The sequence below is a fragment of the Perca flavescens genome, chromosome 15, assembly GCF_004354835.1.
Source record: "Perca flavescens isolate YP-PL-M2 chromosome 15, PFLA_1.0, whole genome shotgun sequence".
Lineage (NCBI taxonomy): Eukaryota > Metazoa > Chordata > Actinopteri > Perciformes > Percidae > Perca > Perca flavescens.
The window spans coordinates 32,059,481-32,075,590 of NC_041345.1; the positions used below are offsets into that span (position 1 = coordinate 32,059,481).

Genomic DNA, 16,110 nt, shown 5'->3' on the forward strand with positions numbered 1-16,110 from the left:
GCACCGCGGAGGAACTTTAGCAGGAAAGTCAAGTTTTGACATATCTGACAGTAACTTGAGTCTGTGTGTCTCTGCAGAAAGCGTCGCTGGAGGGAACTCTGGCCGAGACACAGAACCGCTACGCCATGCAGCTCTCTGGATACCAGATGCAGGTACGCTAACTGTTTCAACGGTTTCACTTCATATTTCTACAGTTTGGTGAAGACTTTCAGCTGTAAATCCTGTCGTTGTTGCGCTCCAGGTGAGCAGTCTGGAGGAGCAGCTGGCCCACCTCAGGGCTGACCTGGAGAGACAGGGACAGGAGTACAAGATGCTGCTGGACATCAAGACCAGACTGGAGATGGAGATCGCAGAGTACAGGAGGCTGCTGGACGGAGAGAGCAGCAGGTACTTTAAACTAGCCAGTAACAAGTAAATAAGTGAAGTTTTGTGTAGTTAGAAGTAATTAGTAGGTCGAGACCTGAAAAACGCCAACATAAGTCGTTTGTGAAAGCAGCACGAGTCTGACCTATGTCTAGGTTTCTTGTGGCGGTGCCCTCTAGTGGCCGTAGTAGTTCTGATGGGAGCAAAGCAGGAAATAATTTGAGGAAGTATAAAAGGGCCAAATGTCCTGGTAAGGAGGCAGGTTGAGGGGGGGGGGGATGGGTCAGACAAACACAGGAATTTCACCCAGGAGACCGGGGTTCATGTCCTGTTTGAAAAGAACATTCACATTCTGCGTCACGTGGTAACCTTCAGGAAGTGAAGTTTGTAAAATTTTTGTCAAACGTTTGTCACTTTTCTTTAAAGTTTTTGTTGCTTTGATGTTTTTGTCACTATTTTCGACCTATTCTTGCCCTACTTCCTTCCTTTTTTCAACCGTCTTTTTTTTTCCAAGTTTGTTGCTTTTTCATAGTATTTTTTCCACTTTTTTTCAAAGTGTGTCACTTTTTGGACATTTTTTGTCACTTTTGTTGATCTAGTGTGCCTGACTTCCTTCCTTCTTTCTACTGTCTTTTTGTGTGAAGTTTTTGTTGCTTTTTTTTTCCAAGGTTGTCACTATTTGAACTATTTTTGTCGCCTTTCTTCATCAGCATTTAAATGTTTTTCAGTTACAAGGCTGTTGTTTAGTAAATCTATCGCTGACATCGCTGTATTGTTCCTCTTTATAGAGACTTTATTTCCTACCAAAAATGATTGGCGCTGCTCATGGGGTACTTAGCTTAAAAACATCAGTCAAAAGGGGGAACATTATTGACCACTGGTCTAGAGGACTGGTTGTGTAAGTCATAAATACATAATGGGTTCCCTGCAGGGTGGAGACGCTTTGAAATACTTCACGTTGAGAAACCTGAAACACTTTGTATAATGTCGTACTGCATGCTAATACCTAGCCATAGAGTGTCTTTGATAACACCTACTAGAGGCATTGAGATCTGTGTTCTGATTGGTCAACAGCGTCAGCACCAAGTCGTCCACGAGCACCACGACCAAGCGTGTGGTGACGGTGGTGGAGGAGGTGGTCGACGGCAAAGTGGTGACCTCTTCAAGCTCCGCATCCACCTCTGTCAAGGCCTACTGAGCCAATCATCATCATCATCATTATCATCATCATCATCCTCAGTCACTGGTGTGGAGAATCTGATGTTGAAAACAATAAAAAACGAGAGTCAAAATGACCTTTTTTGTCTGTACTTATTACTTTGACCTTTCAATTCAATTCAATTTTATTGATAGTATCAAATCATAACAGAGTTATCTCGAGATACTTTACAGATAGAGTAGGTCTAGACCACACTCTATAATTTACAATTTATAAAGCCCCAACAATTACAGTAATTCCCTCAAGAGCAAGCATTATAAATGGCTATTGTGACAGTGGCGAGGAAAAACTCCCTCTTGGGAAGAAACCTCGGCAGACCCAGACTCTTGGTAGGCGGTGTCTGACGGGGCCGGTTGGGGGTGTGAAGGCGATAATAGTCGCATTAAAGATAGTGGAACAGTGATTTTGAAGGTAGTCGTTGTAGTTCATGTCACAGCAGGACGTTGCTGGATGAAACGGGTAGGGAGTTACATTAGTCCAGCCTGGAAGTAACGAATGCATGGACTAGTTTTTCAGTGTCGTTTTGAGACAGGATATTCCTAATTTTGGCAATGTTACGAAGATGAAAAAAGGCTGTTCTCGATGATTGTTTTAGATGGCGTTAAAGGATATATCCTGATCAAAAACAACTCCTAGATTTCTGACAGTAGTGCTGGAGGCCAGGACAACACAATCCAGAGTAGCTATGTCTGTAGATAATGAAGTTCAGAGGTGTTTAGGACCCAGCACAATAACTTCAGTTTTGTTACAGTTTAACATCAGAAAATTATAGGTCATCCAGGATTTTATATCTTTAATGCATGCTTGAAGTGTAGCTAACTGACTTGTTTCGTCTGGTTTGATTGACAAGTATAATTGGGTGTTGTCCGCATAGCAGTGATAGTTAATTGAGTGTTTCCTAATGATATTACCAAGAGGAAGCATATACAAGGAGAATAAAACTGGTCCAAGCACTGAGTCTTGTGGAACGCCATTCATAACCCTCGCGTACTTAGAGGATTTATCATTAATAAAACAAGAATGGAGACAAGTCCTTTATCTGCAGCAGTTAGAACGTCGTTAGTAATTTTGACCAGTGCCGTCTCTGTGCTATGATGCTTTCTAAATCCTGATTGAAAGTCTTCAAATAAGCTGTTGCTATGGAGAAAATCACATAACTGATTAGCAACTACTTTCTCAAGGATCTAAGGGAAGGTTAGATATAGGTCTATAGTTTGCTAAGACCTCAGGATCGAGGGTGGGTTTTTTCAGAAGAGGTTTTATCACAGCTACTTTAAATGACTGTGGTACATAACCTGTTACTAAAGACATATTGATCATATCTAGTAGAGAGGTGTTAACCACGGGTAATGCTTCTTTGAGTAATCTCGTTGGGATGGGGTCTAAGAGACAGGTAGATGGCTTTGCTGAAGATACCTTTACCATTAGTTGTTGAAGGTCTATAGGATAAAAACGGTCTAAGTAAATGTCAGGTCTAGTCGTTCTTTCTAGCAGTCCTGCGTTGAAAGGTGAACCATTAGAAGTTGAGGGCAACTTTCAGTGTCACCCTGCAATATTGTGTTGCTTTGTTGTAACCACGCTCAGTTGCACTTCTATGACTGGCTGGTTTATGCTCATACAATGAATATAAAGACATAAATGCACAATATTTGTACTCTGTGCTGCACTCGGCAACTCACTCGCCCTTGAGCCAATAATTCTACATTGATATTAAATAACAATAATTGCAAGTGGAATGGCATAATATATAAACCCTGTTACACAGTTACAGACAAAGTTACACATCATCTACTGTATGTGAAAAATCACGGGAGTCAGACAGCATCCCACACTCTATCCACAATGGGTAGCAGCTTCTCCATTCAGTCATTCACTTCATGGGTCAATAAATCTCATTTCAAGGAGATTATACCTAATGTTGAAATGATGAATGATTTTGATTAATAATAGAGGAACGTACTGTATGTTGGTGGAGAATCACAGACATGTGGATGTCAATGTTTAGTCAGGTTTTGAAACTATTCAATTTTTTCAAATGCTATAAAATTGAATACCCACTATTCAATGAAAGTAATAATTGAGTACTTGCAATTGTACTTAATTCTTTGAGTAATTTGGTTAAAAAGAAACACACATTTCTGATATAGAAGTTTTGAGAACGGTCAAATTTGACCCGAGAACAACAGGAGGGTTAAACAGCAGCTATTGTTTGTTTGTCCAAGTCAAATTTCCTTCAGGATGATAAAATCTCTCATACACACTAAAAGATTTAGAACATTTCTGTACTTACAGGCACACTTTTTAACATGTTCCCTTAAGAGTACAGTATTGTTTTATAGGAGGCCAGAACTGGAACTTTGGACTAATTTGAGGGTACGAAATGAAAGAAGGTTATCTCTCCTCCAATCTGTGATGTCTAAAAGAATTTTAAAGTTCTGCAGGTTTGATGGGATACAAAAGAGAGAGGTGGCTCCTTTAACACAACCCCAGATAAGTTTAACAATGCCGCCCCCTGCTGCTCCTCCAACATTATTTATTTCCTTCTTTTTCTATTTGATTTATTTAGCACTGGTTAAAAAACAACAGCATGCAAAGGAAAGTCTTAAGTCTATGAAATGAAAAAGGGACAGAGGAAAGGAACAATCACACGAAAGAAAGTAAAGTGTGAAGAAAGACAAAATGATTTCTATTTTTGAACTTGTAAACTAAAGTTGTTTGTGTTAAACCGTGTCAGTGTTTTGGCAGCGCTGCAGGTCGCTTCATGTCTCAGATCCGGAGAGATTTCATTACTTCCGTCAACACGGGAGAGATATTCTGTTTATTAACCCCTCTGGGCTTCACTCCTCGTCTCGTCTGCACAGATTAGAAATTAATATCAACTCCTCAGATGTCAGGACTGTTTATGCCAAGATCCATGATGGGCATAATGTTGTTGGTTTCCAACTCCAAAACATCCTTTCTAAAAGTGCCCTAATAAAGTCTTACTCGCATGCACATGGCTCATCCAGGGGGTCAGGGGTCACAAGATGTTGCTGAAAAAGACAGACAAAAATGACACTAAGTGAATACATACTGTAGGAAAGAAAGAAACCCCTGCCGCTCATTCATAACACAGCAGCTCCACTTGTCTTCACCCTCCCCAAGTTCTCTCACACTACACCGAACCTCCGCTCTCTTCACTGGTTACCAGCTGCTGCCCGCATCCGCTTCAAGACACTATAGTGGTGCATCTCATAACCCTTATCTGATAGCTCCTTGACTCCTCGGTCCTCGGCTGAACCGGAAGTTGCTCTGTCGCTCTTCAGTGAAGGCCGTCTCAAAGCATCAGAGCATCCAGGAGGGATCATCAAGGAGGGATCATCGAGCATCGAGGAGGGATCATCAAGGAGGGAGCATCGAGTAGGGATCATCGAGGAGCGAGGAGGGATCATCGAGGAGCGAGGAGGGAGCATCGAGGAGGGGAGGGCTCATCGAGGAGGGATCATCGAGGAGGGATCATCGAGGAGGGATCATCGAGGAGGGATCATCGAGGAGGGATCATCGAGGAGGGATCATCGAGGAGGGATCATCGAGGAGCGAGGAGGGCTCATCGAGGAGGGAGCATCGAGGAGGGAGCATCGAGGAGCGAGGAGGGCTCATCGAGGAGGGAGCATCGAGGAGGGAGCATCGAGGAGCGAGGAGGGCTCATCGAGGAGGGAGCATCGAGGAGCGAGGAGGGCTCATCGAGGAGGGAGCATCGAGGAGCGAGCATCGAGGATACAGAGAGCAGTCTTCCAGGATGCCGTGCAGCTGAAGGAGTTGTTAACTCCCCCCAAACAGCTGACGTTCATGTGACACTTCAGAGGAAACGACGTCTCATCTCTCTACAACACATTTTCTCAGTTCCTCTCTCCTCCCATGATTTCCTCGTCTCTCCCGTGCCTCCTCAGTGGGAGGGACTAAGACGCGAGGAAGGGAGACAAGTGGAGGACGCGAGGAGGCAATTTAAGCAACATGAGATGCAGCGTAGTACTTGCATACAGTACGAACGGATCGGCCCCAGCTTACATGGTGAAACCCTATACCCCAGCCCACCCTCTCCACTCTGCATCAGCCAACCTGCTTGCTGACCCCTCACAGTGAGGGACAACTAATCACTCAACGAAGTCCCAGATGTTTGCTGTCCTGGCTCCTAAATGGTGGAATGAGCTCCCCCTTGACATCAGAACGGCCGAAAGCCTACACATCTTCTGCCACAGGCTAAAAACACATCTCTTTCATCTGCAACTTGGTTAAAAAATTTTTTAATTGTGCAGCTGCACTTCCATATGGCTCTTTGTAGTTTTGCTTATTTAAAGCTAATGTACTTGCACTTACTACTTGTTGTCTGGAGTTTGCACCTTCAGGGTTGAAAGCATTTAATTGGAGGTCACTTTGGATGAAAGGGTCAACTAAATGACGTGATGTAATGTAATGTAATGAAAGTAAAACTAAAGACGTAAAACAACCACAAGAGATAAAGTTACAGAAACACAAAGCGATGTAAAACAACCACTAACAAAAGCAGCCAACAGGAAGAAAATGAGGCAAAGAAGACTGGACTCCTCCACAGGACTCCTCTCCAGCAATCAGCGTCGCCCCCTGATGGAAGGAGTGGAAGGGGGCATTTCTTCAGACCCTGGTGGCAGCAGCTCGGAAACCCAGGCAGGGTATGTTTCAAGTAATCTATGTGACCATGTTCATTCAGCAATTATTTATGAATATTGTAGGAGTGAAATGTATTACTGTTCCCTGCAGTGACAGGAGATACAGGAGATACAGTGGTGTTGCAACCACCACCCACTGTGCCATACAGAGGTAACTAATAGTAATACACCAGTATGTATGCCATATGTGGTTGCTGAACATGAATTAAATAGGCCATTTACTTTCTGAGGTGGAGGTCCTAGATGATCAGGACACTGCGTCTGCCTGCTCAGAGAGCGTTTTGGGGGTACACTTTTGAGTTTTTTTTACCACTTGTTACATAGATGATGAGAGTGTGTGAACGTGTGGCTGTGATTGAAGTGTCTGTAATGACTTGCTAATGGTGGTGGTCTGAACATGAGACACAAGTCCTTAAAGTGCTCATTTCAAATATGACTGATGATTAAATTGCTACGGTGTTAAACTCTGCAGGAAGAGGAACTTATTCCTCCCCCTGAACACGAGGTAAGCAGTGAACCTTGAAACACAGTAGTCAAATGGACACCTTCAACTTTCTCCAAGTGTGCCTTTCAAAGGGACAATGTTCTTTATTTGTTTCAGGTTGGAGCAGACAATGTGAGGGCCCTATACAAAAGAACCCTGGAGCTCGATATACAGTACAAGACGCTTTTAATAAAAAAAAAACAAGGCTGGAGATTGAAAAACTGGAATATGAGAAGTAGGTAGTACATGAATGAATGATACTAAACTTACAGTTACACTGACATTCTTTTTCTGTGTTCCTAGGAGAGGGAGAACACATGAGGACACATTTTGTCAACTTTTTTTCTACGTTTTGGTCTTTTTCTACATTTTTGTGGCTTGTCCCAAAGATTTTTTGTTGTGCCTTTGAATCTTTTCAACAATTGTTTTTCAATTTCCTATTTGTTGTTTTTTAAAAATGCTATAGAAGTGAAAAAAAACAACATCAAAATTGAAATTTGAAACCCAAAGTTCTGATTTGGAAATTATTAGACAATGGGTCAGGTCCCAAGAACAACAGAAAGGGCTTAAGGGGAGACACCCCAGTGAATAGGGATAACATATCAACATGAAACCTCCCCAGTTGATAACTAATATTAAGTCAAATATTGTTTTTATTACTAGTTTCTTGTAAATTTCTGTTTAAATAAGCAAGCAGTAAAATATGATTTAATTTACATTTCCAGGATGGAAATCAGAACATTGGCATAAGACTGAATGGAAATCCTTGTTTCATTTGTCAACATATTAGAGTCCAAAGATTTTACAGAGGGCACTTTGGATATTTCTTTTTTATCACTCCATTAATCAGGTCTCCTTCCTAATCGAGGCCACATTGTGGAGGCTGTCAGTATTTGAAAAGCCAAAGACAAAAGGTCTGGGGCCACTCGGAGGCCACGCAGGCAGGTACAGCGGGTTTTAATGATGCCAAAAGTCATCTATATTCTGACCCTTGTTCTGCTAAGGGCCACATTAAAGGCATTCTGTGGCCCTGTGTTTGGGTCAGGATAGGGGGTCATCAAAAAGGGCTGGCTGGCGTACCCTCGGTCCCCTACAGGCAATCCACTGAACAGCCCTGAAGATGAAAATTAATATTAGCATAATCAGTATTACAAAATGCAATACAAAATGTTACTTACAATTGCCATACCTTGCTCGAATCTGTGGCACAGTGCAGACTCCCTAAAGATCCGGGAGTCATGGACTGACCCAGGCCACTTTGCCTCAATGCTGGTAACCAACCATTGATTGGTCACAAGTCATCTGGAAAAGCATCTTGTGTTAAAAATCCATCCACATAACAGCATTAACGTGAGGGAAACATCAATGTGCATTAGAAGGACTCCTCCTTTACCAGTATGACCAAACATGTGTAGCCTGTCCTTTATGCTTTACCTGAACGTTGATGCTGTGGAAGGACTTCAGTCTCCCCCATCGATGCAGCAAAGGGGGATATGGGTGCAATCTACGGCACCGATCACCCTCGGGAAGCCTAAGGAGTATGATGAATTTCATATGCAACCAATGCCATTATGGTCAAGAATGAATGAGTCAGTGGGCGGTGCTTTTACACCGGTTGATAATCTCCTACATAACCTGCTCCTGAGCAGGTTAGGTGTTCAGCGTAAATTACCACGGCGATTTAACCCGGTAACAAGTGATCCACCATCGTAATACAGAAAACCCTGGGTTGAACCTGAAGTTACCTCGGTAACGCCAAATCTTGCTTCGTAGTACAGACCTCTGGTCCCCATTTCTAACTAAACAAAAACATAACTACAAGCCGTGTACATTACCAGACATACAGTATACCTCCCTCCTCCATTCTATTATACCCCGTCATCCCTTTTTCTTTTATATTATTTATATTTTTTTATTTATTTTCCCCTTTTTTGTTTCCTTTTTTTGTTTGTTTGCCCCTGCAGTTACCACTTTACTCACACACATAGGCACACACTACCCAGACACATGCATAACATGTTTGCCAACTCCTTTCAACAGCCTAACCATGACCACCCAATGTGAATCACAGATCATTCTACCCAGTTACTAATAATACAACCACAAAAAAGACTAAACATGAGATGTTAAATGACACAAAGAGACACAAAGTTCGATGTACAGTATAACGACTACAAAAGATGCACAAAACGTCCAGGGCAAAAGAAGCTCAAAAGTAAATCAAAATTAAAAACCCATCCTGCAAGAAAGCAACGCAGCAGTTATGTGATGGTCTGGCAGAAAGTGAAAGAAAAAGAAATGGAGGCAAAACAACCACAAAGAGACAAAACTATAGACAAAAATGTGCTAAATGACCACAAATGTACACAAAACTACAGCCACATAGAAAAAGAAAACTACCAAAAACAAAGTTACTTCAGAGACGCAGAGCAACAGATGTAACACAAACACAAAGGAAGGTAAAGCTGCTAAAAACAGACACAAAATGATCACAGAGACACAAAGTTACAGAGACAGAAATCGACTAAGGCCCTGTTAACACATGCATGGTTATCTTGAAAAACGGAGACATTTCCCTACGGAGAATTCTCCTCTGAAAACGATTCTTTCTAAAAACTCCGGCCAGAGTGCAGATTTTGGAAAACTTTGTTTGCACGTTTGCATGTAAACTGAGACAAACGGAGGTTTAGGCAGCCGAGGAAGTGAGGAAGAGAAGAGAGAGGAAGTGATTCGTTGCTGTTGTTGCTATTTTCGGGATTCTGATTGGCTAACGTGGGCCAATCAACGTCGTTACACTGCCACCTACAGGTTTGGCATGCCTTTTGACAGCATTGATGGCATATATACACAGGTTGGTGTAAATGAACACTTTTCTGAAAACTGACAGCTGTGCACAATGCTATTTTTGAAAACGGAAAGGTTAAAATGTCCGTTTATGAAAATAGCCGGCCACGTGTAAACAAAGCTTAAAAACCGATGGAAAGTAACTATAAAAAAAAAAGTAAAATACAGATCCCTGCGCACAAAAACCACCAGACATACAGTAAGAATAGCTTCTTCCCCACTGCTATCACTCTACTGAACCGCAGACAAGTGGGGTCATCCCCACTTTGGCCATTCATCCTCTTCTCTACACACTTATCATTTCAGTACTTGCACACTACTTTGCTCTATTACTTCTTGCACTTTACATCCAACTCCATGTGTACTTGTCATATCACATATATTATGTATTATTTGTATTTTTGTATATTATGTCGATATGTGCCTATATGTATATTGTTGTCTCTATTGCACAGTATCAAGGTCAGGGTAATGTTACTGTCCCCAAGGGGCAATTATCTGTACAGCAGACACATATAAAGACAAGACAAACAACAATACAGCAAAACATAAAATACCCACAGTATCTAAAACACAATAGTAAATCAAATACATACATTTAAAACAGTTCTGGCAAATTGTTTAAAATGGAAATAGAAGTCGGGATAAAAGAGTTTCTGAGTCTATTTGACCTGCATCTGGGCATGGAGAACCTACGGCCTGAGGGAAGTAACTTAAACTGGCAGGACAAGGGGTGGCTATATAACTAGTTGTCTACTGAATGTTTACTTCTACTATTTGTTGAATGTATAGAGGGTTAACCAAAGTCAAATTCCTTGTGTATGCACGTATACTTGGCCAATAAAACTGATTCTGATTCTGAATGGCAAAAAGTCCAGGCTCCAGCTAAACAGAAGCTCAAAAGCAACGAAAACTAACAAAACTACCTGCAAGAAAGCAACACAGCAACTCTGGTCTGGCAGAGAATGAGAGTCTGATGAGAGAATGAGATGCAGGTGAGTCAGGGGACTGCAGGCTGATGAGGGGAACAGGTGAAGGGCTGGTGAATGGGGGGCAGGAAGGTGATGGGGGACAGCTTGGACAGTCTGAGGCCCTCTGCTGGACAGACAGAGAATGAATGTGAAGGGCAACAGAGGAAAAAAATAAGAGAAGGTTATACTGTGTGTGCAAAATCCAATGATTTTGAAATGTTTCTCCACATTTCTGACTTTTGTTGTAGTTCCAATGAAACAACCTGTAGGGGGACTGAAGCTGGAAAAGTTGCATAGTATGCCTTTAACATAATAACCGCTCTAATGTCTGACCTGAACCCTAAAATCAAACCTCAAACCCCTTAAGACGTGAGGATGGACTAAATGCACTCACTGTCTAAAAACTTCTACAGTTTTCCAGTTGCAGAAATACACTCCCTTTACAGAAATGTCAAACATTTTTAGAAAACATCTTCACTTTTAAAAAAAGTTTCCCATTTTCCAGAATTTTATTCCCTTTACAAAAATACCTCCACCTTCTAAACTCAAAGATATAATCTCTCACACACTCACACACACACACACAATCACAAACAGTGTGTTTCTGCAGCGGTTTCTGATCGTGCACAGTAGCAGCAGCTTTAGTTAGCTCCAGGCAAACGTGTCAAAGTAGTTCATGTTCCCTCATTAAAACACCGGCTGGTAGCTTAAGTCCAACGAGGAATTTTTATAGCATTAAAAAACGGTTTTCTCGATTGTTTTACGAGCAAACTGACACATCAGTTCCAATGCAAATATCGTGAAGCAAGTCGTGTGATGAGTTTACATTTCTCACCACTTATCTTCTGTAGTTCAGCAGGAGTCCAAATGACAATCATGTTAGTTTATTTGATCTGATACTGCGCTCTGATTGGTTGTGTCAGTCTCTAGGAGACTAAAACCTGTTCCTGAACACAGCCTGACAGTTACAGCTCCATTAATCTTCAGGCTGCGTGTTATATGTTATATAACCCACAAACGGATCTTAAATCTGAGAGTTTTATGATCTGACAGTGTGCCGGGGGCTCAATTTCTTTCTGCAGCGAGTGGAGGAGCAAACTGCGGTCACGAGATGGAAATCAGAAATATAATTCTGATCATAGTGTTCAGCGTGCACAGTATATAATGTAAAGTTTCTTTCAGCCTGAATTGGTCCCAAATGAGACTATCCTCCCCGAAAAAATCCCCCATAAGTGGTTTGTTCCAGCATGATTCGGACCTATATTTAGGTTTTGGTAACACTTTATAATAACTACACACAATTCATCATTTATTAAGCATTTGTTACCTATTCGATAATGGTTTGTTTATCATTAGTAATTTATTGTTCATACATAATTCATCATCAGTAAAGCATTTGTATATAAATGAAATCATTTCCCCATTATAAACCAGTTGAAAACTATTACCAAATGCTTTGTTCATCATTTGCTCCTATATTAATTCTCATAAAGAAAACATTTGTATACACACTCATAAATGGTTTGTTCATAGTAAGTAAGCTCATGTAAAACGTTTATAATGGTAACTATATGATAAATAAATAAATAAATGGTAATATTTATGTTTAAAATTGTACATGGTCCCTAATAAATGAATTAAATACAAAAATAAGTTGATTTTTTAATAATTCATAAATGATGCATTAATCATTTGTAAATTAAGTCATTTTACCATTATTAACTAATTACTTAGGAATGTATAAGGTCGGTTAAAACAAGGAAGTTAATGATTAACAGACTATTTAGACCTACATTTGTTCATACCGTAAATAACATGTTATTATTTACAAATAGGCCTAAACTAAAAGCTGGGGTGTTAATACAGCTGTTACAAATACTTACCAATAATGTAATTCATGACTAATTCAGGAGTTACTGCTGGTTAGTTAAAGCTGCTGTAGGTAAGATTGTGAAGATCCAGGACTTTGCCAACAAATTTGAACATCGACAACTTCTCAGTCCCTCCCCCCTTTCTGCTGCAGCCCAAACCGTCTCCTAAGCCCCTCCCACACAAGGGAGTTTGACAGAACTGCCGGCATGTCAGACAGACAACATTTTCAATAACTAAACACTAACACAATGTTAACAGTAAAACGATGCTAACTAGCAGGCTACCGTTAGCCATTTCAGCATCACATCAGACCGACCACTGTGCTAACGTTACTATCATCCTCACCACCGTAGCTTTGTGGACTTTTGACTACTAATAACCAAGTGAAAGATAAATCATTCATGGTAATTATGTTACCTGTTGAGAGGAAACATGGCTACGTCTGCATCGTTCTTCAGATCTTTAAAATCCCGGAGCTCAAACCACCTCTGAAAAGCCACTTCACCACCGGAGTTTTGGGAAACTTTTCTGCAGCTCGTGCGCTGGGAGGGAAGAACACTATATATGTGTGTACGTGCCTGAGCAGTGATTGACAGGCAGATAGACCACCCCTGTGGCCCTGATTGGAGAAAATCAACCGGGAGCGGTGGAATTTTGCCAATCGCAGTACAAGCTGTAGGTGGTGTCAGAGGAGCTGGAATTTTTTTATATTACATAATTCATGTAGTTCTACTGGAACATAGGGTCAGTTTCAGCAAATGTGACAGAAAGTTAGTTTTGTAAGACTTACCTACTGCATCTTTAAGTATATTGTGTGAGCCCATCTAAAGTGAGCACGTTCTTTGTTTTACAAAGCATTTATAAATGAGTTCCAAAGGCTAACAGAACATGGACACACACATGTATTGTTCTATTTGGACATGCCTTCAGAAATCATTTCTTTCAATTACAATTCAGTAATAAAATCAATTTCTATGATGAAAATAGAATGAGGTGATATTTCAGTTAACCCAAATTCAGACTGATATCAACTACATAACACCACTAGGATTCATAATTGATTCATAAATGTACATTCTTACTACATCGTAATAAAGGTTACAAATACTTTTTTTTACTTGTGTTTCTGTTGTATCTGCTAGCCTTTGCAACTCATTTATAAATGCTTTGTAAAGCATAGAAAGTCCTCACTTTAGATGGGCTCACACCATGTAGTCAACTAATCAGTAGTAGCTCATGAGTTAATCATGAATTGATGTGTTGGTAAGTGCTTGTTAAAGATGCATTAAGACACTATCCATAGGCATATTTCTCAAGGAATGTCCAAATAGAACAATACATGTGTGTGTCCAGGTTCTGTTAGCCTTTGGAACTCATTTATAAATGATTTGCAAAGCATAGAAAGTGCCCACTTTAGATGGGCTCACACAGTATACTTAACTAACCAGCAGTAACTCCTGAATTAGTCATGGATTACATTACTGGTAAGTATGTAGATGTATTAACACCCCAGCTATTAATTTAGGCCTATTTCTAAATCATAACATTTTATTTAAGGCATGAACAAATGTAGGTCTAGATAGTCTGTTAATCATTAACTGTCAGGATTTGTGGCTAGAACCCAGAAGCAGACAGAAACACAGTTTTAACACAGTTTATTTCTGAATCGGAGAATGTAACAGAATGGACTGGTGGGGAGTCCTCTCAGGTGAGCAGGTAGTGAACACAGGCAGGGAAGAGGAGGCATGCAGGGCTGGTGATAGCAGGCGGAGAGTGGCGTCAGCAGGCAGGTTCAGTGGCAGCAGACAGAGGGGTTTTCCATCAGAACACGAGAGAAGCAGGATTAGGGTTGGCAGGCGAAAAAACAACAGGATGCAAAAAGATCAGAGACAGATACTGGCTGGACGTTCACCTACGTGACCAGACTAACTATCCAGCGCCGAACAGAGAGCAACCACAGCTTAAGAAGCTGCGCTGATGAGCCACAAGAAACAGGTGGTTGATTAGAGATTGTCTGCAGCTGTGCGTCATCCCAGGATCGGCCAGTAACATGTTGCACTGCGAGAGAGGAGAAAAAGAGCGAGCAGAGGAGGAGAGGAAGAGAGAGAGAAACCTAACCAAACTGGGACCATTTCACAATGTTAACGAGGTGTTTAAGCCCAACCCAGTCTCACGTCAGTTTGTGACGGCATTACGAAATTAAATCTATTAGAACGTGATACCATTGGAAAAGCTTTGGAGACCATATCTACATGACAGCTGAGGTCCAGAGCTTTCTATAACAGCTGGTTTTATGTGTGTAGCACCTTCTGTTGCTAAATGACATCAGCTAAAGACTCCGGAAGTGACGTAGTAATTACCACTCAGCGGATAGAAAAGATTGCTGCATGTAAAAAAATAAAACAAATTGCTGCACGTTGTATGTGAGAATTTATACAATAAAAATACCAATAATGAAAAAATTGTGTTTTATGCTAAGCACTTTGATCTGCCTTTTTGCAGAAAACTACTAGGCCTATAGCCTATAAACAAACTACAGTTGAGTGTTTAGAACTACAGCCTATGGCTTGTTTTGACTTGTAGGCTACTGTTGTGAAAAACTAAAATAAACAAAGAGAAGCATTTTTCATTTTATTTTCCATGCATAGTTATTTAAAAACCCAATTTTCTAATTTTGCAGTTGATGAATGTTAATAGCAAAGACTAAAGGGGAAAAAAAACCATGAGGATATTTATGTGTGGGACTTAATTTGATTTAACATCACACTGCATTATTAGTTGTTTTAAATAACTGACTTTTTAAAAATAATTTATGGTAGGCCTATTCATATTAATTATTATTCAGAAGATGATCCTCATATCAATCAGCATGGTTACAGCTTGTAGCTATAACCTTTGTAGCCTTTACTGAGACTACCTTTTCAAAATTAAGAAGGGGCTAGTTTTAGGAAGGATTTTAAGCAGATTTTTGCTGAGGTTTTTGTTCACAGAGATGTATAGCTTTGTATGGGTATGTGTACACAACATGTGTTTTGGCATTTTTGGCACACTTACCTCAGCCTACTGCACACAGACACAAGTACTTTTGCATATTCTGCTAAAATAGAGACCAGAATGTGGTGCCATACCAACAATCTCATTCAACCATTTCACAAAATGAGGAGTTTCATTCATTCATTCATTCATTTCATTTATTTGTATAGCACAAGTAAACACAACAGAAGTTGACCACTGTGCTTCACATAACAAGAGTCAGGAAAGATAATAGAATAAAACATCCTTCAGACAGCAGAAAACATAATAAAAATAAGAATTTAGAGAAATGCATGCTCCAAGAAATAAAACTTTAGTTTGAGTTTAAACTCATATAAAGAGGACAGCGATCTCAAGGAGACGGGGAGGCTATTCCACAGCCTAGGACCAACAACAGCGAAGGCACGGTCTCCTCTTGACTTTAGACGCGAGCGTGGCTGGGACAGATTATAGTTGCTCGTGGAGTTGGTGGTGACATGGGTCAGAGGGTATCAGACATCCTAAATGATGAACCAATCAATCGGCTCTGCTCCTATAGGCAGCTTGGTGTGTATATACAACACCTTTGGCTGGAAGGCCCGTGTTCAAAGTGTGTCTTATCATTTAGAGCAGACACTCACAGTGAATCAGAGGGTTTAT

The 16,110-nt window shown here is 40.7% G+C and overlaps 1 protein-coding gene and 1 long non-coding RNA gene across 4 annotated transcripts in view; one reads left to right on the forward strand and one right to left on the reverse strand.

Annotated features, from left to right (window-relative positions):
• The window catches only part of LOC114569307 (keratin, type I cytoskeletal 13), a 36,956-nt gene extending 35,298 nt beyond the window's left edge, over positions 1 to 1,658 (forward strand). For both annotated transcript variants that reach the window (XM_028599132.1, XM_028599133.1), the window contains exons 7-9: positions 78 to 152; positions 242 to 387; positions 1,438 to 1,658. In XM_028599132.1, coding sequence (XP_028454933.1) covers positions 78 to 152; positions 242 to 387; positions 1,438 to 1,561 — 345 coding nt within the window. In that variant the 3' untranslated portion in view covers positions 1,562 to 1,658. The remainder of the gene's footprint in view (positions 1 to 77; positions 153 to 241; positions 388 to 1,437) is intronic.
• Positions 1,659 to 6,816: 5,158 nt separating this feature from the next.
• On the reverse strand, positions 6,817 to 13,108 carry LOC114570091 (uncharacterized). 2 transcript variants are annotated; one of them, XR_003694466.1, is made up of 5 exons: positions 12,856 to 13,108; positions 10,522 to 10,690; positions 8,186 to 8,282; positions 7,941 to 8,053; positions 6,817 to 7,865 (listed from the first exon to the last, which is right to left on the reverse strand). It is a non-coding gene; the product is annotated as an uncharacterized LOC114570091 (long non-coding RNA). The 2 variants fall into 2 exon arrangements; XR_003694467.1 differs by having other exon boundaries at positions 10,522 to 10,693.
• Between the last annotated feature and the right edge of the window lie 3,002 nt (positions 13,109 to 16,110).